We start from the raw sequence: 23,014 nt of genomic DNA, 5'->3' as shown, positions 1-23,014 counted from the left end.
AATCTGTTTGTCTGACTGTAGGCTTATTCTTTTAGCTGCATGTCTTATTTTCTAACTTACCTATGAATCACTAAGGTAAAGTGACCTTTTCTTTCTTTATTTCTCTTCGTAGCAAGGTTTGTACCTAGGTACACCACCATGAGGGTGACATTGTAAACGTTTTACTTTACTTCCGTACATGAGCACATGTGACAATAAAACCTAAACTCTAATTCTAATTTTATTTATTATTTTGGATTATTGCAATTTGATGATCAGTTGAACAAATTTATTTAGGATGAATTTGGCCTGACCATGTGACAAAGTTAATAGTTAAAATTGTAAGATGCTATCAGACTGAGTTACTTATCAGTTTCTGACAGGCCCTTTGTACTACTAGATTTGTCATGTCATAAATAAACTGATCCTAACCAGGTTCCTCCATCATATTAACATCAGTCAGAATTTCAACGGATGCACATTCATAAAAAGGATGAGTTGCAATGACAATCCATCAAAGGCCTCGGCCAAGTGGGTTGATTGCAGCTCAGAACAGACTTGCAACATCACATGGCAGATTGAGTTCAGCTGAGTGCAAAGAATAAGCTCAAACAAAAAAAAAACTTACTCAAAAATTCAGCAGCAACTATTGAGATAAACAAAGGTTTCAGCATTTCAAGCTGGAGCCTTTGTCAAAATTTTGACTTGCTGAATGTTTCTCTCACTTGTTTCAAATTTCTACTAGCTGCAAGTTATGGTTTAAACGTGAAGTCAGTTAGGAATCTTCTAACATAACAAATGGATCAGCTTATTCACGGAGGTTTGGACAGATTGACAGCAAGATTTCCTCTGAGTTTTCATTAATGAGAATGGTCTGTATATTAGGACCCTCTTCCTAAAGGTGATACATGTGGCATTGACCAATAATATTCAAGGAATATATTCAGATCAGTTCATGGCAAGACCAAGTTATAAAGATGATTGAGGAAATATTATCCAAAGGTGAAAAGCAATAGTTAATCTCATTTTGCATAAATTCACATTCAACCTTAGGACTATCTCACTTTAGCAGTAAGTTTGAAAATGAAAACAGGGAAAGCCTTGAACTTAACACACTACTAAGAAAATTCAATTGAAAGCTTAATTTACAGTTAAGAGCAGATAAACTATGTTGCTGCTTTCCAAATTTTGTCTATTTTGTACATATGTATCAGGTGTATAAATAGCCATTTGGTCATTAAGAACTAGAGAATTGATGAAAAAAAATGAAGATCTGCTAAAGCTTTCCATTTCATCAGGACATTTTGTACAAACAAATTCAAAGGGAAAACTAACATTTATACTGTATAAGAGAAGAATATCGATTAGTTGGTAAATTGCCTGTTGCAACAGAAAAGAGAGTCATTCATTGGTTCATTTCTCAGGACAATACCTTGATGAATCAAAGTCAACCAACCTGGTTTAAAATTTTAAAGCCTGGCTGTTACCAGTCAATCAACATTAATGGATGCAGTCTCCATAGCAACGTCTCTACGTATCAGATTTTATTTTCTAAACAATTAGGATTCTCCTCTTATGGTTTTCCCTTTGGATTTGTATTCTTGTAAAATATCCTGACCACAACGAAAGGCTTCAACAAAATTTTTTTTTTCAGCAGATTCCGTACTATCAAGTTCCTATTTGTGTCTCTGAGGTTCAATGTGCACGTAGATCAAATCTGGGCTAACAACATTTTTCTTAACTTGTCTGTAGATTGAACAATTACACTTTCTATTGAAATCATTCAAGAGTGTATCAAACACAAGGTAGTGGCAGTTTTCATTTCCAAATGCACTGATTATGTTAAATGAAACAGTTCCAAAACTGAATGGGCGTTTGTGAAATATTACTCTTGTACATTCCCCAGCAATCCATTCTAGGTGAAAACCTGGGAACATGTGATCTGCTCACCTTGACTGACAATATTGTGCAGATGAATCACTGTAAATAAAAAAGATATTGGAACTTACCTCCTTGATGAGTTTTCCAGGGACAGACTTGATAATCTTCCCTATAACAGATAACACCATAGCATATTTGAGGAATCCTAATTCAGTTATTAACAAATTATTGCATTCTGTTTCCAAGTGGTTTGTACTCCAGCTCTATTCAAACAACTTCTCTCTACAATTTAAGTGTTTGTTATATCCATTGAGTATTCGTTACCAAATTCACTAATACTTTCAGCTTTCATTGTCAGTTCATACTTTCTCATTCCCTCCAGCCTGTGTTGCGATTTAGCTATATAGTAGGAAATTACAACATTTCTCTCAATGGACAAACTCATAACGACACATACACAATCCCCAATTTTAACTCAAAATCTGGATGATTGAAATCAATTCCTCTGAGAGATCTTTTTCGTATTCTCTTGCACAATACTGGCAAGAGTGATTTCAAGATTGAAGAGTGTAAAAACTGAGGTGGATGCATGATATCAGCACATACACAAAGAAAGGTGCTGAAGGTGATGGTCAGGGTGGGGAGAGCTGGAAACTAAGGGCAGATAATTGTTTGTGGGGCCTTGAGTGTAATCCTGCTCCTCTGGTCCCCAAAGAATCCTTCCAATGACAAACAAAATTTAAACTTTGTACCTCCTAGCCTTACTCCAATTTGGCACTGTCTGACTGTCCACAATTTTAATTATCAATCTCATTGCAGCATAAATGATGTCAATGGGTCATGACCTTCACGTTGGAAATATCATTCTAGTTAAAACAGCAGAGGGCTGGAGTGAGGCATTAAACCCCCAATCACTATTCCAGCTTCTCTACCAAACCTTGTGAACTCAATCAAAACTGGGCAGTATTAATCAAGCTGAGGTGAAGGCAGTACGTGAAGGTGTCAAGAAAAGTTCCAGAACTGATCTAAATCAGAGTTCATTCTTTATTCAGAACTGGATCCATTTAATATGTTCCAAACACATTTCAAAACCTCCCCAGGTTAGAGGAATCCAAAACTAATGGGCATAGGTTTAAGGTGAGAGGAGAAAGATTTTGAAGGGTTGTAGAGGGTGATGCATGTGGAATGAGCTGCCAGAGGTAGAGGCCATTATAATCACTACATTTCAAACATTTAGAGTGGTATATGAATAGGAAGAGTTTAGAGGGATATGAACCAAATGCTGGCAAATGGGACTAGATTAATTTAGGATAACTGGTTGGCATGGATGAGTTGAACCAAAGGGTCTGGTTCCATGCTATACAATTCAATGGCGCAATGACATGATTACTCAATTTTATAAAAGTACACAATCCCAACATAAAATTTAAGTTCAGATAACTAATCAATCACATACATGCTATTTGAATTGTGGTCAATTTCCAAAAATATATTTTTTGAACCTGAACAAAATTGCTGGCTGGCTACAGCTTAAGGCATTATGCACCGACACCCATTGCATTGTGACAAAAGCATGTTGTTAATCAATGTTTGCATAAAGCTTCATTGATGTCTGTTATTTGCCACATGTTATTATATAAACATATAATAGCACAAGTTTCTAATTGAATTTCTTTTTAAGGTCAAGACTGTGTCTACTTCCATAATTCTGAGTCATATCAGTTACAATGATGAATTACTCATTTTATATTTTTTTAAAAAACTTGACTAAATGCAATATGCAGCATGGTCTGAAGAGATCATTATACTCACCCAGATTTACATCCGGAAGAATTTTTTCAAGAAACTGTGATTGACAGCCATCTGGGGATAAAAAATCGGCCAGGAGTTGGCTGTTGCTTAGTTCTGGGTGTTTCAGCAAATTCTATTAATAAAGTTTAAATATTAAATCAACTTCATGGTTTAACTAGAACATTTGGACCTTAAACAATCAATTTTCTAAATGGGTTATTTTAACCTACTTAATATAAGTTAGTGCTTGATTTAGAACTTACAACAGGAAATCATAGTCAGTTATACTATTATGAAATGTTCAAGTGAAGGCTGTTCATTCACAACTAATTTCTGAACTTTGTTTAAGGGCATTCTTAGATTGTTATCTTTGGAGAAAGACCCCCTTTTTCTCATCTGACCCTTGGAAATATAATTCAAAAACAAGTAAGTTTCCATATATACAGTGCTGATACCCAGTTCTCACCTCACTATAGCCCTTATCTGCTCCACTATCTCTAAATGTCAGATTGCTCAGCTGATTGAGTACAATGAGCAGTAATTTCCTACATGTAAATATTATTCATCAGCTCCACTGCTCTTCTGGTCAACTATTTAAGCTAATTGGACCATCTGCAATCTTGGTGTTATATTTGAATATATGTCGACATCACCACTAAAACTTCCAATTCTCATCTCCATGACATCATCTGATTCCACTCCTGGCTTAGTGCTATTTCCAACAAAATCCTCTCCAACACCTTTGTTACTTTTTGACTCACTAACATACCGCTGGCCAGCATGCCCAGTCCTAACCACTAAATTTGCTGCCATTCAAAACTCTGCTGCCGATCTTAATTCATATCCAAAACTATTGTAACCATAATCCCTCAACTCGTTGACCTATACTGCCGCCCTGAATAGCTAACATTTTGATTTTAAAATTCTCATCCTCATTGCCAAAGGTCTTACCTCTCCCCATCTACATAACCTTCCTCAGCTTTGTAATCATTCAAAACATTTGCACTCCAAGACGCAGGAGAGTCCCAGACTTCGATATGCCTTTAGGTTCATTGGCCCTAAGCTCTGGAATTTCCTGCTACTTTCCTCTTTGTTCAAGCTTTTGCCAGCTATTCTAATTTTTTTTTTGTGTGGGGCTTGGTGTCATATTTTGTTTTAAAATCTTTTCTCCCAGTGAAACACCCATCCTGTCAAAAGTTTCAATTACTTAGCCAAAGCAAGGGACTCTTCCAATATTTAGATTAACAGCAAAGGAGAATTATCAATTTCAAATTATTTAAAATAACAGTCCTTTGTCTAGGGTGGTTAAAAAGGCATTTGGCACACTTGCCTTCATTGGTCAGAGCATTTGAATTGGGAAGTCATGTTGAGGTTGTAAAGGACAATGGTGAGGCCTCTCCCGGACAATTGCATTCAGTTCTGGTCGCCCAGTTATAGGATTATAATCATCAAATTGGAGAGGGTTCAGAAGAGATTTACCAGGATGTTGCTGAGTATGGAAGGTTTGAGTTATAAACTAAAAGCTGAAACCACAACCATAACCATAATTAGATCCCAGATGAACCAACATCACCAGCTAGAAAATACATTGTTTGTTCTGCACTCTATTACAAGCTATTATAAGTTTTCAGTACAATCTATTGCCCATTCCTAATCACCCCCGATAGTAATGGTGAGCTGCTTCCCTAAGCTGCTGAAGACAAGGTGGTGCAGGCATTCCAGGATTTTATCCCAGTGACAGTTATAGAATGGCAATAGCGTTTCAATAATGTGCTTCCCCCCAAAAAGAAACATCAGAGGTTAAAGTAGCATATTGTCTGTCAGAATTCATATGAGAAAGGACAGACGATCAGCTAGCTAATAATGGTGGAAAACGGAACATGTGGAAATCAATTAAGATGCAATGTTACTTTGAAAGGGTCACTGATGGCATCCGTTAGTCTCACGAGACCATGGATCTGCACTTGGGAAGTCTTATTTCAATCTTTGTTGGTAGAGCAGTGTCTATTTGTGGCTATAGAGGCTTACATGGGAGTGGAAGTCTCGACTGCATTTGAAGGCACTGTCGTCCGATGTTGTCTTGGTGTTGTTTTATCCGGGGGAGGGGGTGCATTTTTCTTCAGCAGCAAGCCTCAGCTTCTCTTCTCTTTTTAAACTATGTGTAATTCCAGCCTCCAGTGAGAATAATCGCTTACAATATCATCCTACTTCTCGACGTTCATGTTTAGTGACTTTATGTCTCTCTCGCAGACATCTTTGAAATAAAGATGGGGCCACCCTTGAGCTCTCTTGCCAGAGGCCAGTTGCCCGTACAGCAGGTCTTTCGTAATCCTCCTGTCTGATGTGTGGTGTACATGGCGCATCCAGCGGAGATGATGTTGTTGGAGTAGGGTGAAGAGACTGGGTATCTGGGTGCAGGCCATAACTTCATTGATGGCAACTCAGTCAGTCCACTTGATGCCCAAGATGTGTCTCAGGCTGTGAAGGTGGAAGCGTTGAGACACTGCTCATCTGGAGTAGAGGCTCCAGGTCTTGCAGACGTAAGGCAGTGTGCTGAGGACGCAGGCCCTGTGGACTGCAACTTTGGTGTGCGTCATCAGTTTTCTGCTCTCCCAGACTCTCTGTCAGCCTGACAAATGTTGAGGCTGCTCATCTGATCAGTCTGTTGATCTCAGAGTCTAGGGAGAGACTGCCCATGATGGTAGAGCCAAGGCACGTAAACTCGTGGACTACCTTCAGCTCATAGTTGTTGATGGTAACGTTGATTGGTAACCATGAGCCAATATGCCGGTCTTCTTCAGGCTGATGGTCAAGCTGAAGTCCAGAAGTCTTGAGAAGCTGTCCACAAGGCATTGCAAATGCTCTTCCGAGTGTAATGCCAGTGCCACATCGAATGCAAACAACATGTCCCTGATGAGTAATTCATGAACCTTGGTTTTCGTCCTCAACCAGGACAGTCTGAACAGCCTCCCGTTGGATCTGGTGTGGAGATAGACACCATCAGTTGATGTTCCAAAGGCATGCTTCACCATATCTGGGAAGATGCCGCCGAACAGGGTGGGGGCAAGCACTCAACACTTCTTCACACCACTGCAAATATATCCAGGATTTTATCCCAATGAAAGCGAAGGAATGGCAATAGTGTTTCAAAAATGTGCTCTCCCCTCCAAAAAGAAACACCTGAGGTTAAAGTGGCATATTGTCTGTCAGAATTCAGATAAGAAAGGACAGACATTCTGCTAGCCAATAATGATGGAAAGCAGAACATGTGGAAATCAATTAAGATACAAAGTTACTTTGAAAGAGAACATATGCTGAGATGTTAGTTCAACTCAATCTCACAAATTTTTGTCAATTAAATGTGAACTGTCTTCCAAGATACTGATCATTAGAGGCAAACATCAAAGGGATATTTTTACCACAAAGTTGAAGAATCTTTTATTATCCAAGAAATTTACTTGGGGTTTATGTTGTTTTATCTGTTAAATTTTTATTTTTGCATAAAGGTGCAGAAAATTACCTCTCCGATGCAGGACTGAAGGTATTACAGCAGGGATGTACAGGGAGAAACAGACTCTTCTGTCCAACTTGTCCATGCCTACCTGATATCCAAAATTAATCTCGTCCCATTTGTCAGCATTTGGCCCATATCCCTCTAAAACCTTCCTATTCATTCTCATCTAAATGCCTTTTAAATGTTTTAATTGTAAAAGCCTCCACCACCACCTCTGGCAGTTCATTCCGCACACTCCCACACATCACCCTCTACAAGAAAAGGTTGCTCCTTAGGTCCCTTTTAAATATTTCTCCTCTAACGTTAAATCTACACCACCTAGTTCCAGATTCTCCCATCCTGGAGAAAAGATCTTGGCTACACATCACATCCATGCCCTCATCATTTTATAAACCTTAGCCTCTGACATTCCAGCGAAAACAGCCCCAGCCTATTCAGCCTCTCCCTACATCTCAACCCCTTCAATCATGGCAACATCCTTGTAAATCTTATCTGAACCCTTTATGTTTCACAAACGTCCAAATAACATGCCTGGCAGAGTGCTCAGAGGATGCTCTGATGTACTGGGGATGTTCTCACTAACATTTTTAACATCTCCCTGAGCTGTGCCATAGTTCTAACATGCTTCAAGGTCACTACCATCATCGCCGTGCCAAAGAAATCTTCAATGTCCTGTCTCAATGACTACCGCCCTATTGCGCTTACACCCATTGTAGAGTGCTTTGAGAGGCTCATGATGAGGCATATTAAGACTCTGCTGCCCTCCTCACTAGACACCTTGCACTTTGTGTATCGACCAAACTGTTCAACAGATGATACCATTTCCACCACACTTCATCTGGCCCTCACTCACCTGGAGAAGGAGGAAACCTACGTCAGACTACAGTTCATAGACTTCAGTTCTGCATTTAACACAATCATTTCTCAGCACCTGATTGGAAGGCAGAGTCTGCTGGGCCTAAATACCTCCCTTTGTAACTGGATCCTGGACTTCCTGACTGGGAGACCTCAGTCAGCCCGGATTGGAAACAGCATGTCCAACATCATCACCTTGAGCGTGGGGTCACCCCAGGGCTGCGTGCTCAGTCCACTGCTGTTCACCCTGCTGATACATGACTGTGCAGTCTGCACAGGTCAAATCACATCATCAAGTTCACTGACGATACGACTGTAGTGGGTCTCATCAGCGCAAATGACAAGTCAGCATAGAGAGGAGGTGCAGCAGCTAACGGATTGGTGCAGAGCCAACAACAGGTCTCTGAATGTGGACAAGACGAAAGAGATGGTTGTTGACTTCAGGAGGGTACGGAGCAACCACTCTCCACTAGACACTGACGTCTCTCATGTAGAGATTGTGAAGAGCACCAAAGGAATCCTGATGAAGGGCTTTTACCCGAAACATCAATTTTCCTGCTCCTTGGTTGCTGCCTGACCTGCTGTTCTTTTCCAGCACCACAATCTTGACTCATATACCCACTTTAGCCCATACCCCTTTAAAATCTTGAAATTTCTCTTTCTTGAATATATTCAGTGACTTTGCCTCCACGGGCTTTAGTGATAGAGAATTCCATGGGTTCACCACCATTGAGATAAGAAGTATTTCTGCATCGCAGTCCTAAATGGCCTAATCTGTATTCTGAGACTGGGGCCACAGGGCATAGACTTCCTAACCATGGAAAACATCCTTTCTGCACCTAGTCTGTACAGCCTGGTAAAATTTTGTTCATTTCAATCAAATCCACTTTCATCATTCTAAATTCTAGTGAATATAATTCTAGCCAAACCAAACTCTCCTTGTTTGACAGTCCCTCAGTATTGGCCAAATGAGCCTCTGCTGCACGTCTTCTATGGCAGGTCCATATCCTTTCTTAATTAGGGTAAACCAAAACTTCAAGCAAAACCTTGCAGGTCTTAACAAGACAATGTATAACTGCAGTAAGATATCCCTACTTCTGAACTCACATTAAAAATACGCCGACAAATTAAATTTACATACCTGCAGATATTCCTGAAACTCTTCTCGTTTAGAATTTAGGAAATCAAAGTTCTTGGATCCAATGAGTCGCTTTGAAGGAAGCTGCGCATCTGGGAAAGATCCTGAAAATACAAATCAGGCAATGAATTGCCGATAGATATGCATCCTTTTGGTTTTCTAGACACTGAACTAATCCACTGCCAAAACACAAGCTCAGGTATTGTCCCCTTGTACCCCACAGACATTGATAATTCATTTTGGTGGTTTATATTTCTGAATCAAGCCAATTAATATATAAAGACAAGAAAACAATGTTGCTGAGGTAGGAGCATCGCATTGCACCGGAGAGGCGTCTTAGAAGGGTCTTCAAATGAGGCCATCCAATCAGTGCTTAAAAATTAAAAAGTGATTACCTTACTGTAGTTATACTAGAGGCCTCCCAACTGTAAGAGGGAGATATTGGTGCAGATATGTAGGCAAATCACAAAGCTGGCAGAAAAATATGGTTACAGTTGTAGGGGACTTCAACTTTGCTAACACAAACTGAAATTGCTTTAGTGTGAGAGGATTACGTAGGGTGGAACTTATAACATGCATTCAAGAGAGCTTTTTGTGCCAATACATGGACAGTCTTGATAGACCAGTGCTAGAGCTAATACTCGGGAAAGAAGCCAGTCAAGTGGTTAAAGTTTCAGTTGACAAGAATTATGGGGATAGTGACCCCAATCTTTTCAAAGTCATTATGGAAAGGATAAGGACAGTACTGAAGTTAAGTGCCTAGCTTGACAGAAGTCCAATTTCAATTCATTAGATAGGATCTGGAAAACAGAATGGAAGCAGCTACTTGCAGATAAGTGTATATTTAGAAAGGAGGAGTATCTTAAAAGTAGTATGGAGGGAATTCAGAGCCATTGTGTACCTTTCAGAGTGAAGGGCACCATGCCCAGGGAACCAAGGATATCAAGGGATATTGAGTCTGATAAAGAAAAAGAAGGAAGCATGTGTCAGGTACAGCACATTAAAAATGGAAGATGCCATTTAAAAATAGGAAATTGCTTAAAAAGGAACTTAGGAGGGCAAAGAGCAGTCTCAAAATATTTTTAGCAGATGGAATCAAGGGAAACTTCCAGGCTTCAGCCAGCATATTAAGGCTAAGAGGATTACCAGGGACAGAGTGGGGCTTACTTGAGACCAAAGGGACAATCTGTGCAAGGAGCTAATGGATGTGAGTGACTATGTCTTTGTTACAAGTTCCACAAATAGCTTAACTAATGATGGTCAATAATGCTTCCCAGATTTGCATTTTACATCTCATTCTGAAAGATTCCTCACATCAAGATCCTCAAGTGGCTTTTTAATTGTCCTGCAAAACATGTTATAACCACTTGAGATTGGATGGGCCGGTCAAAATGATGAATTTATGAAAATGGACAATCGATGAAGCATGCTGGGAAATTGAGACTAGCCTTGACCAAAGTGACTGTTTCATAAACACGCTGCAGAATCCAGACAGGCTGTAGCTACAAACAGACAGTGTTAACCCAGCAGCTGCAGACAATACAAAATGCACTTTGACTTGTATTGAATAGAATTAACCTGAGTGCCATCCCCAGGACAATTGGAAACCCGAGTTGTTTGCCAGACACAGGAGCACCTTACACTCTAATTTGGAGAGGGCTCCCTGACCTCTGTACACCTAACACATCCAGGAATGGATACCCAAGGACCACCCTGCCATTGGCACGACAACACATGGTTGAGTCTGATTGCTCAGGATGATCAAGCCCTGATTGATCTTTGGAGGACACTAAAGACCCTCTCAAAAGGACTGGAACAACTACTAAGTATACAAATCATTGCAACACCATCCACAGGAGCAGTAGCTTGAAATGAACCACTGTGAAGGTAAGACACCCTTGGGACCACAGGGAGATGATAACCAGATGATCATCACCACGTGGATCAAAACCAAGATCTAGTATGGTGGTATATGATCATCCAAGTTAAAGCACAAGGTAGTTCATTAGATTTATAGGGTAAATTGTTAGTTTATAGTGCATTTAATTGTTACAGTATTAATCGTGTTAAATAAATAAATATCATTTATTTTTGTCAAGAGCCAACTTGCAGTTTCTTTGCTCGAAATAAGAGTTAAAACTTGGTGTGGCAAGTTTTACAACAAACTGGCACCCCAGAAGTGACTGTCATACTGAGATCGAAGCCCATAGAACCTCATATTCCTTGCAGCCAGACTGCACTGACTGGCTCAGACACATTACAATGAGTTTTACTTTCTCTCTCTCTCTCATATAACCCATGTAAAGCCTTTTGTTGCCTGACCCTTTCAAAGAATGTAAACGGATCAGCCGACGGCTCAAAGTCTGGAATTTTTTAGTAATTTATGCTAATTGTGCCAGTGAAAATGGAGTAGTGTATGTTATTGCTGGGCATTGGCATCCCAATGCATCTTTTGGTGGTAATCAGGTTCATTGCAACACTGGGTGTCCCCAGGGGGTGCTGAAGGAGTTGACTCTTTTGTGAAGGTTGGGGGCAGACCCCAGTCCTCCGTGCACATGGTATAATGCTGCGCGTCTTCCCTGAGTTCACCCCGGTCTATCTTCTGACCTTCCCCTTCCTCTTTAACTTCCCCATATGCGCACATTATTCCATTGCGGATTGAGAGTTGGGCTTTTAACTTCTTAATCTCCTGCAGGCACAGCTACCTGTTTCTTTTCCCAATCTATCTGGTGAATTACCTTTTACTGCTGCTTGTTAATCTGCGCATTTATTTCTCAATTCCTTCACTCCATTCTCAGCAACATCTTTAGCTGACACTGTGCATTTGGTATCCTGGTATGCTCACTCTCACTGGGTTTGGAGTTGCCTCATGTATAGTTAGTTTGCTGATTTCTTTGGTTCTGAGCTGAGTTTTTCAGTTTTAACTCTATGATTTCCATTTTTGTGTCCTTTAATTCTTTACGGACTGTTTTCAATTCCTACTCCGTACCTAACAATTGTCACAGACAGCACCTCATTGCTGTGACTTTTTCAGGCTTGGACTCCTGCTTCCCGTGAATTTTCCTAAAACCATTCCAGTGTTTTTGTCCTAGGGATCCTGGTCCCATTTCATCATTTCAACACAATTCTGCCTGTATAGGCCACCTTTTCTTACTAATGTATTGCCTTAGCTTCTTTTCCCATATGGGACAATCTTCTACTCTAGTGTCTTTCTCTGCCATTCTTGATTAACGAAGGGGGATGGGATGTGAATCAGACTGAGGGTATGGCTTTCACTATTTTCTGGTCGTGATCCTACAGGGTCTCTGCCGAATTTTCATATTTTATCTTGCCTATCCCACTGAGGATTGCGCACACAGGCGCACTCTGTTTGCTCAATCAGGAGTAAATACCTGTTGGCTTTTTCTTTTAAAGAAGAGTTCCGTTTAGATCTTTCTGTTCCTTTCATTTTCTTGAATTCCTGATATTTGTGTAGACAGCTGTCCTCAAAACAACCAGCTCAGGTGCAGAATACATACTAGGCATCAATTACATGACTAGGTACAATCTTACTTTTGATCCAGTGAATGCCTGCATATGGCAGAGGTCTCCAGTTAGCAATGCCCCATCTATTATTTCAACAGGAAATTATGCTAATGAGATCAGCGAAATAGGGGAGTTTTGATTCAATTTCCTAACAATGACCAAGAATCTGACTCAAACAGGTGTTTGTAAAACACAAAGGACTATTCACCCAGCATAAACATAACTGTGGGCATATCCAAGGAGAAGTGATAATTGAAGGGTCAGACCTGAAACAGTAACAACAATACAGTTTCCCCTGACAGGCAGAGGGGGAGGTGGCCAAGGTGATTGACAGTCTGTTACAGCAAGGAATGCTGCAACCTGTAGCCTCCATTAATAATGCTCCAGTTTGGCCAGTCAAGCAGCCATGATGGTTCATGGCATTTAACCACCAATTATCGGTAGCATAATAAAGTCACCCCCCTCATTGCACCAACAGTAGCCAGCAGCCCTGCCACAATAATGAAGCAAGCCCCGCAAGTAAAGTACTTCACAGTACTTGATTTTAGGAATGGTTTCTGATCCATACCCTTGTCATACCCTGTCAGTACAAATTCGCATTTACCTTCTAGGACCAGCATTATACCTGGACCTGTCTACCCCAAGGATTCCATAACTCACCCTTGATTTTTTCATGGACAATCAGCCAAGGGACTAGAAAGGTTTCCCCGGTCTGACTGCCTAATCCAATATGTAGACGACCTACTCCTACAAATCGAAACAAAGGAGCACATCCAACTCCTAGACAAATTACTCTACCTTTTACATGTGCTCAGATGTAAAATAAATCCAAAGGCGGCACAAATTCTATAGCCTACAGTTACATACTTGGGAACGATAGTCACCCATGGGAAAAGAGAGATAGACCAAAAGCGAATAGATTCCAAAGCATGATTCCGACTCCTCCAAGATGTTTGTGCCCTCCAATCTTTCCTAGGTCAGTGGGATACTGCAGGAACCACATCGATGAGTTCGCTACCAAGAGAGCCCCACTCTCAGAGATGCTGAAAAATACCACTACCTGGAATTGGACATCTCAATGTACAAAGGCAGTAACTGATTTAAAACACACCCTTGCAACATACCTGCCTTATTAGTTCACAACCCTGACTTATACACCTTAGAAGTTGCAGTCACAGACCAGATATCTGCTGCTCTACTGCAAAAGCAGCAGGGTAGGCCAGGCATAGTGGCGTATGTCCCCAGGGTCCTACAGCCCAATGGAGCAACGGTATCCATGTGCAAATGACAACATCTCAGTCTTTAGGGCGGTTCAGTATTTCAACTACATCATTGGTTTAAATCGTGCAGCCTAATCCAGCTCCTGCTGAATGGCTGAATTATAGATGGCTCACTGAGCCAGTTCAAGCTGCAAGATGGACTCTACCACTTCAAGGTCAGGGCATCACAGTCAGATGGACCAAGGTGCCCACCTACCGAGCTAATAACCTAAATTATGGGGAAGATCCGCATGACTGCCAAATCATAGCCACTAAACACCCCACTGGTGCTTTTATACCAAAACAGTTTGAGAAATTATTAGGAATGAGACAAAGTGATAGGCAGGCAGTCTCTGCAATCAAAATCTGTATGGATGGATCCACCATCGAGGATGGCAGTCGGATCACTAGTTGTGGGATTAACATTATTGACGTTCAAGGACAGCCATTGGTTGAACCAGCTTTAAAATTACCCAGCCATTTAAGTGCACAAGCTGCAGAATTAACAGCTGTGGCCTATGCAGTCAGCTACCCGATCTGTTCCCTTCACCTGCATATATGTACACTGATAGCACATCTGTGTGCAACAGATTCACTGAATTTTTACTATTATGGGAAGGAAAGATTTTATTTCCTTCCCCTACCCCTACCCCTACCATCAGCCCCCTTATTAAAATACGTACTTCAGGTAACCAGTGGAAGGAAATACAGTATAATTAAAGTTAGAAGCTACCATAAAACATCCTCAGAAATAACCACAGAGCAGATGAACTAGCTAAGAGAGGGACTCATGTAGGAGAATTTGGAAGCCACCTACAGGAAAGCAGGCAAATGCAGTCATTGTAAGCCAAACAAACAGAGGACTAACAATATAGGGGATGCACAACACTGAAATAATTCTTCAAACAGATTGTGAGAGCAGGATATCCAGAGGCTTATGCCAAATGAAGGGATAACCTACAGGTATGGGACGGTTTGGTATTAAAAGCAGGAATCCAATGCAAGACAGAAATCAAACCATATATCAATACCAAGGTGGGCATGGGCACCAGGGAATAGAGGCCACTATGAACGATTGAAAGAACGGTGTTGTTGGCCTGACTTGCACAAGGATGTAGAGTTGGAAAGTGTGGTGCTGGAAAAGCGCAGCAGGCCAGGCAGCATCCGAGGAGCAGGAGAATCGACGTTTTGGGCATAAACGTCCTTCAGCCCTTCTTCAGGCTTATACCCAAAACGTTGATTCTCCTACTCCTCGGATGCTGCCTGGCCTGCTGCGCTTTTCTAGCACTACACTTTTCATCTCTGGTCTCCAGCATCTGCAGTCCTCACTTTCTCCTTACACAAGGACGTCGCTAATTACATAGCAAACTGTCTGGTCTGTGCCCAAAATAATCCAGAAAGGGAGAACTAAGGCACAACCATCCAGTGGAAGGGCCCTGGACAAATCTACAAATTGATTATACCCCTTTTACCATGTAGGAACAGATTTATCTATAATCTACTCATCATAGGCATTTTCACATAATGGGTCAAGACTTTTTCCATTAGGATAAATACAGCCAAAACAATCTCTCAAATCCTAACACAACAGGTATTTACAAGATGGGGTCTACCCCTCAGTCTCAAGTTAGATCGGGGAATCCATTGCACTGGCCTAGTCATACAGAATGTGATAACCATACGTGGTATCAAGCAGAAATTCCACTTTGCATACCACCCCCAATCTAGTGGGATTGTGGGAAGGATGAACTGCACTCGAAAAGAGATGATTAGGAAACTGGTGCAGCAGAACAATAAACCTGGGGCACAGTACTCCTGTTTGTCCTCATGATAGTACCCAACAGCATCTTCCAAACCAAAAGTATACTCCCAAACCCTGATAACCAGCCACCCAATGAAATGGAGTTGATTATTTGTTCAGTCTCGACTTTACAGAACTTGCCCTCACCCATGAAAATATTCAGTTAGCAGCAGCTGTTAGGTTAGGGTAAAAAGGAAAATGTGCAAAGCTTACTTTGACAGTAAAGTTAATCCTTTCAAATACCAACAGGACAGATGATGCTCCAGATAAACCACCCTAGTTCCTTTCTCTCCCCTTAATATTCAGGTCTACACACCCTGGTGGATAAGGCAAGCCCCTCAATATACAAGGTTCTACAAGCTAAAGACTGGTTGGTACCAATATAAACCAATTAAAAGACTATGGCACACAACACAGCCACTCTCACCACCTTACTATATGTATGGTGGATGATACTGCCTTAGAGCAAATAACCAGACCAAGGATACCCCCCCACGCATCTTCAAGACAGACCTCATCCCGGAGGAAAACCATACTTTTCCATCACAACCACCGACTGCAGCTTCAATGCCTAAGAAAGCCCCAGATGGTCTAATTGATTTAATGGATGACCCTCCAACAAATTGGAACAACTTGCTAGTAACTGATAGCATGGACATACAACATATTTCAATCATTCAATACATGGCGGAACTCCGCAATAACCCCCTGGCAGACAGGGAAACTGAAAAACCCAACTCATTATAACTCAAATCCCAGACAGTGTACCCACAACATGAACGCATGATAATACTAAAAGGGAAAAACAGACTGACCCAGACCATTAAAGAGTATGATCCAACATTCAGGGTATCACTGTGAGAAGGAATGACAGGACATGGACATGGAAACCAGGAGGATACAATATTGCCATACCCCCCAGAGAGTGAGGATTCACAACACACCGATAAGTCTTTGTGGGTGCTTATTTGATGAATGCACTCATTCATGAATCCAGATGATGAAACAGCTCCTGACAGTCACCCAAGGCGAGGTACAAATGTTTCACTCATTTCATGCTTCTTGGTTGTCCCAGTGGACAACTCCCATGACAACATCATACGTGCTGATGGGAGTTATTCTGCCAATGGTCACAACCATTGTCGCTTTCACATTTCCTTCATCTTTGTCTTCAATTTCCTCCATAAGTCACAATGACCACTTTGTCTTTATACTTAATTCACTGGTCATGATGACCGCCTCATTTCAGTCTTTTGGAACCACTCCATGGTCAACCCATTTAAAACTATCCTGAACCCCTACCACTAGGAACCAAGGTTGGAGCCTACCAGCGCTCTAAACCTGACTTGGGGTTCACATTCCTATTCATTTTTAAAAAATGGAAGAGAGGGTTAGAGCATATGCATTACATTTGTTTGAAACTATTGAGATATTAGACAAAGATAACAGCAGAGCAGAAAATGCGTTGCTGGAAAAGTGCAGCAGGTCAGGCAGCATCCAAAGAGCAGGAGAACCCTTCTTCAGGAATGAGCAAGAAGGGCTCATGCCCGAAACGTCGATTCTCCTGCTCTTTAGATACTGCCTGACCTGCTGCGCTTTTCCAGCAACATATTTTCAGCTCTGATCTCCAGCATCTGCAGTCCTCACTTTCTCCTCAAGGATAACAGCAGAAACAACCTTGATCACTGCCCAAGACAATCACGACCACACAGTATGTAATCAATATCTGTTTCATCAGGATAGTCATCAGCACCGGAAACAACACACAAGAAACACCAGTCTAGGATAAATATTTGTAAGACGAGAAAATATTAATTAACATGTCATTTGTAAAGAACGTTCTATCCTATTGTTTGGATGAACTATTCCCCAGTTTTATAATGCCTGTTTTTGCTATGAATTTATTTTTGTATCTATTTATTTTAATCTATCACTAATGGTTCATTTGTACTCAGCAAACCTTACTAGATCACTGTTCACCCCAGTTTTATAACGTTTGTTTTACTTTTCTGTTTCTCGTTATGAATTTTTTGTGAATGGGTTTGTTTCTCCAATACCTTTACTAATTTTAATTTACAATAGTTGCTTGATTAGCAGTTAAGTCCGAAGTTTGATATTCCATTTATATATAGTTTGATGATGTTTGCTTGATCTTAGTTAGGTATGATTTTCAAGTATGCTAGCTGCAAGAGTTTAGCTGTTTAAGTATATGTTGTGCTTTGCTTGAGCCTGAATGATAATGTAGTCACTGCATGAAATTGATCTGTGATCATGTGATCCATCACGCTTCGTGTTCAGGATCAAGAGGAGGGACTGTGGCTGGATGGGCAGCTCAAAATGATGGATTTATGAAAATGGACAATAAATGAGGCATGCTGGGAAATGGAGACCAAATCAGTCACCTTGTAAACATGCTGCAGAATCCAGACAGACTGCAGCTACACAGACTGAGAGTATGCAATTAACCCAGCAACTCAAGACAATACAATATGCACTTAAATTTGTATTAAATAGAATCAACCTGAATGCCATCCCAGGACAATTGGAAACTCAAGTTGTTTGCCAGTCACTGGGGTGTCTCACACTCTTAGTTAGAGAGGACTACCTGACTTATGTGCACCTAACACCTCCAGGAATGGATATCCAACGACCACCCTGTCATCCACATGTCAATGCCTGGTTGGGTCCAATCTCTCCCAAAAGGACCGGAACAACTACTAAATATACAAATTGCCACAACAACATCCTCAGGAGCAGTAACTTGAGACGAACCACTGTGAAGAGAAGACATCCCTGGGAACACCAGGAGAAGATGACCAGACAATCACTACTATGTGGTTCATGGCCAAAATCTGTGTGGTGGTATCTGATAATCCAGAGTTAAGTTAAAGCACAAGATAGTTGATTAGATTTATAGTGTGAATTGTTAGTTTCTATATATTTTATGATTATAGCATTAATTGTGTTAAATAAATAGGATTGCCTATATTAAGAGTTGACTCGCAGTTTCTTTGCTAGATGTACGAGTTAAAACACTGTGGCAGTACTCGACTGTAAATTCAAGACGAGATGAATCCTGCACACATTTAACAAAATACATATCTCACCATCTCAAAAAATGGATGTAAACGTGAAACTAGTTTCACAGTCACAAATTGGCCTGTACTCAAAAGTAAATACTCTTGTTTTAAATTCATGACTTAAACTGATTCACTGGACATAGTATAATTTGTTCACTACTTTACCATGAAACTCGGTAAGCTTCGATTCAAGGACATAAAATTCAAAGTATCTTCGGTAAACAAAGCAGTTTTCATTTTCACGCCGTTCTGAAAAGCAGAGCAGAATCAATTGGAAAATACTGTAGAAACATTAAAGGAAATCAGTTACATGTAAAGTAATAACTAAAATAATTATTGTTGCTATGATTAAACACACTATGAGGAATAGCTACAGTTGTACAGTTAAAATGGTGAAGATCAAGAAAAAATTAGGATAGTACAAAAAGTATTCATGACGTAACAAACGATGCTCACTAAATGACAAAAACAAAGGAAAGTCTGTCCAGCAATACAGATTCAACTCAATTAGATGGCAGGGTATTTACAGTTTTTAGCAACTATCATGTCAGCTTAATGAAATGTTGGAGACATGATAGCAAAAATGAAAGCTCAGATGTCAGCATCCCATACTTTTTCAAAGTAGTACATCAGTAACATTATGCTTTGACAATGATTAAACTTGTTTGTTAAAATTTGGATTTTGTTACTAAATACTAATTTTTATAATGGGAGCAAAAAAGAAAAACAGTTAACATTTCAGTCCAAGGTTAACTGAACTAAGGAATTTGGTAGCAATGTCAGGGTGGGGAAGGGGAAGGAGAAGGAGACAGGGGAGACAATTTTAAGATTATACTCCCTTGTTCTGACTTTCCCAGCAGTGGGAATCAATTATCAGTACTGGGTGAAGGAGGGTCGGTATGCATCATCACCACCAGGAAAAAACAGGTGATCAAAGATTATAAAAACTGTATGGATTTTTCCCGCACTTATATTTTATGGTTGTGTATGGTTTGCAAAAGGTGGTTGCACCAGCAATAGAACCCTAAACAAAGTAATTTTCAACAATATCTTTCGCCAGTATTCACACTGGAAAAATACAATGCTATAGAGAAGAATACTAAGAGACAAGCTATTGGACTAGATGGGATTGAGGTTTACAGGGAAGTGTTAGGAATTCTGAGAAGTGTGAAAATAGATAGGTTCCTTGGATTCTTTGGGAAGCTAGGGTAGATTGCAGAGCCTTTGAGTTTGATCTTTATGTCGTCACTGTCTACAGGAATAGTGCCAGAAGACTAGAGGATAGTAAAAGTTGTCCCCTTGTTCAAGAAGGAGAGTGAAGACAACTCTGGTAATTATAGACCAGAGAGCCTTACTTTGGTTGGAAAGGGATAAAAGAGATACGATTTATAATCATCTAGAAAGGAAGAATTTGATTTGGGATTGATACAGTTTTGTAAAGGGTAAATGGTGCCTTACAAACCTTATTGAGTTCTTTGAGAAGGTGACCAACAGCTGGATGAGGGTAATGCAGTTGATGTGGCGTATATGGATTTCAGTAAGGCGTTGACAAGGTTTACCAAGGTAGGCTATTGCAGAAAATACTGAGGCATGGGATTAAGGGTGATTTTGCAGTTTGGATCAGAAATTGGCTAGCTGTAAGATGATAGAGGGTTGTGGTTGCTGGGAAATGTTCATCCTGGAATTCAGTTGCTAGTGATGTACCGCAATGATCTGATTTGGGGCCACGGCTGTTTGTCATTTTTATAAATGACCTGGATGAGGGCATAGAAGGTAGAGTTGGTAAATGTTCAGATGAGCCAGGTCGGTGGAGTTGTGGATAGTGCCAAAGGAATGTTGCAGATTACAGAGGGACATAGATAAGCTGCAGAGCTGGGCTGAGAGGTGGCAAGTGGAGTTTAATGTGGAAAAGTGTGAGGTGATTTGCTTTAGGAGGAGTAAGAGGAAAACAAATTACTTGGCTAATGGTAAGATTCTTGGTACTATAGATGAGCTGAGTGTTCATAGATCTCTGAAAGTTGACACCCAAGTTGATAGGGTTGTTAAGAAGGCGCAGAGTGTGTTAGCTTTTATTGGTAAAGGGATTGAGTTTCTGAGCCATGAGGCCATGTTGCAGCTGCACAAAACTCTGGTGCAGCCACACGGAGTATTGTGTAGTTTTGGTCACCGCATTATAAGAAGAATGTGGAACCTTTGGAAAGGGTGCAGAGGAGATTTACTAAGAAATTGCATGGTGTGGAGGGAAGGTCTTATGGAGGAAAGGCTGAGGGACTTGAGGCTGTTTTTGTTAGAGAGATGGTTAAGAGGTGACTTTATTGAGACATGTAAGATGATCAGAGGATTAGATTGGGTGGATAGTGAGAGCCTTTTTCCTCAGATAGTGGTGGCTAGCACGAGGGGACATAGCTTTAAATTGAAGAGTGATAGAAATAGGACAGATGTCAGAAGTAGTCTCTTTACTCAGAGTAGTAGGGGCATGGAACTGCCTGCCTGCCTGCAATAGTAGTAGACTTGCCAACTTCAAAGGCGTTTAAATGGTCATTGGATAAACATGTGGACGAAAATGGAATAGTGTAAATTAGATGGGCTTGAGACTGGTTCCACAGGTTGGCACAACATTGAGGGCTGAAGGACCCGTACTGCGCTGTAATGTTTTGTGTTCTACAAGTTGGAACTCTGTCGCAACTCTGTTTTAATCCTGTTTCTGTACTATTTTTTGAAAGGTGTCATTATTAAATGCTATTTTTCTCCTCGCCATAAAAACAATATTTATGCTGGTTTCAAATGTTTTCTCAATTTGAGATTATACCTCATAGTGAATAATAATATGGAACAACTACTTTAATTGGATGGAGGTCCAACTAACATAAGGTTAAACTGTGTTAAGACAAACCATCTTAAAATAATACACAACAGGGAAGTGTATCCTAATTGCTTAGAATTTAGAATGTATCATTTAAAATTAGTTTTAACATAGCATATTTCAAGTATTTCACTGTTGAATTTGACAGAGGTCAGAGAATTATACCAGGTAATCATAGCCCCTTCAGTAAGACAAGTGACCAGAATCTTGGCAGCATTTCCATGTTTCGAGTCAGAAAACATATAAAACATGAACAAATTTGTAAATGGCATTCGTTTCAAGTCCACGTTTTCTGATACCTCTGATACTTTAATGTCTACTTTGTCTCTTGTGACTATTTTATTTTTCCAGACCTAGTCCAAAAATATTCTTTGCTGCCAATAGCCTGTTTCCTTTCCCGGTCTGGGTAGTTTCTAATCCAGGAGCAATTTTCATTGTGAAGACTACCCTGTACATTCTTCCCTCAGGATAAAGTCTAGCAAGGCTTACAGCTTTGTTCAGATTCTCATTAATTTTAGGATCTCCAATCTGAGCATGAACTTCCACCCACATTCTGCATGAACAATGCAGTCAGCATTTTATCTGCTTCTCTGCTCTCTCTCTCATCCATACAGGCTGGCTTCAGAGAATTGTTACTATGCAAGAGATGACCATTTGGTGCATATGTCTGCACCAGCTCTAAGCACTGTGATTTGCTGGCAGTCTCCTGCTTTTTCCCCTAACCTTGTACAACATGATCATTTCTATTTAAAAGTCTAAAACCTTCCTGAATGTCTAATTGAACCTGCCTCCACCACACTTCCAGGAAATGCATTCTGGACAATTCACTGCATAAAAAGACTTTTCTTACTTCACATTTGCTTTGTTGGCTAAACACTAAATCTTTGCCCTCTGGTTCTCTAGCCTTTTAGGAGCAGGAACAGCTTCTCTCCACCTATTACTCTATCCAGACCTCTCACGATTTTGAAAACTTCAGTCAGATCTTGTCATGACCTCCTCCTCTTCAAGGAAAACAGTCTCCAATCTTCTCAACTAAAGTTTCTCATTCTTGGAATCATTCTTATAAACCTTTACTGAATTCTCTCCAATGCATTTGCCTCTTTAGATCTGTACAAAATATACCAGTATACAGTATAACCAGTGTTCTACACAAACTCAGCATGAGCTTCCCTGCTTTCAGATTCTACGCCCCAGCCAATGAAGCCTAGAATATTGTATGCTTTATTAGCACTTCTTGCTACCTATCCTGCCACCTTTAATACATGTACATATACACACAAGCTGCTCTGGTCCTGCACACTGGTTAGAATAGTACCTTTTATTATCTC

The 23,014-nt window shown here is 40.4% G+C and overlaps 1 protein-coding gene across 1 annotated transcript in view; it reads right to left on the bottom strand.

Annotated features, from left to right (window-relative positions):
* Nucleotides 1-23,014, bottom strand: part of snx14 (sorting nexin 14) — a 217,068-nt gene that overhangs the window by 68,302 nt on the left and 125,752 nt on the right. Inside the window, exons 19-22 of the mRNA XM_060830993.1 lie at nucleotides 18,989-19,072; nucleotides 9,162-9,262; nucleotides 3,673-3,784; nucleotides 1,989-2,029 (exon numbers count right to left, since the gene is read on the bottom strand). Of these exons, the coding sequence (XP_060686976.1) occupies nucleotides 1,989-2,029; nucleotides 3,673-3,784; nucleotides 9,162-9,262; nucleotides 18,989-19,072 (338 nt within the window). The remainder of the gene's footprint in view (nucleotides 1-1,988; nucleotides 2,030-3,672; nucleotides 3,785-9,161; nucleotides 9,263-18,988; nucleotides 19,073-23,014) is intronic.

This window comes from Hemiscyllium ocellatum, chromosome 10, assembly GCF_020745735.1.
Source record: "Hemiscyllium ocellatum isolate sHemOce1 chromosome 10, sHemOce1.pat.X.cur, whole genome shotgun sequence".
Lineage (NCBI taxonomy): Eukaryota > Metazoa > Chordata > Chondrichthyes > Orectolobiformes > Hemiscylliidae > Hemiscyllium > Hemiscyllium ocellatum.
Note: the sequence above shows the minus strand (reverse complement) of the source record. Positions and strands in the feature narration are given on the sequence as shown.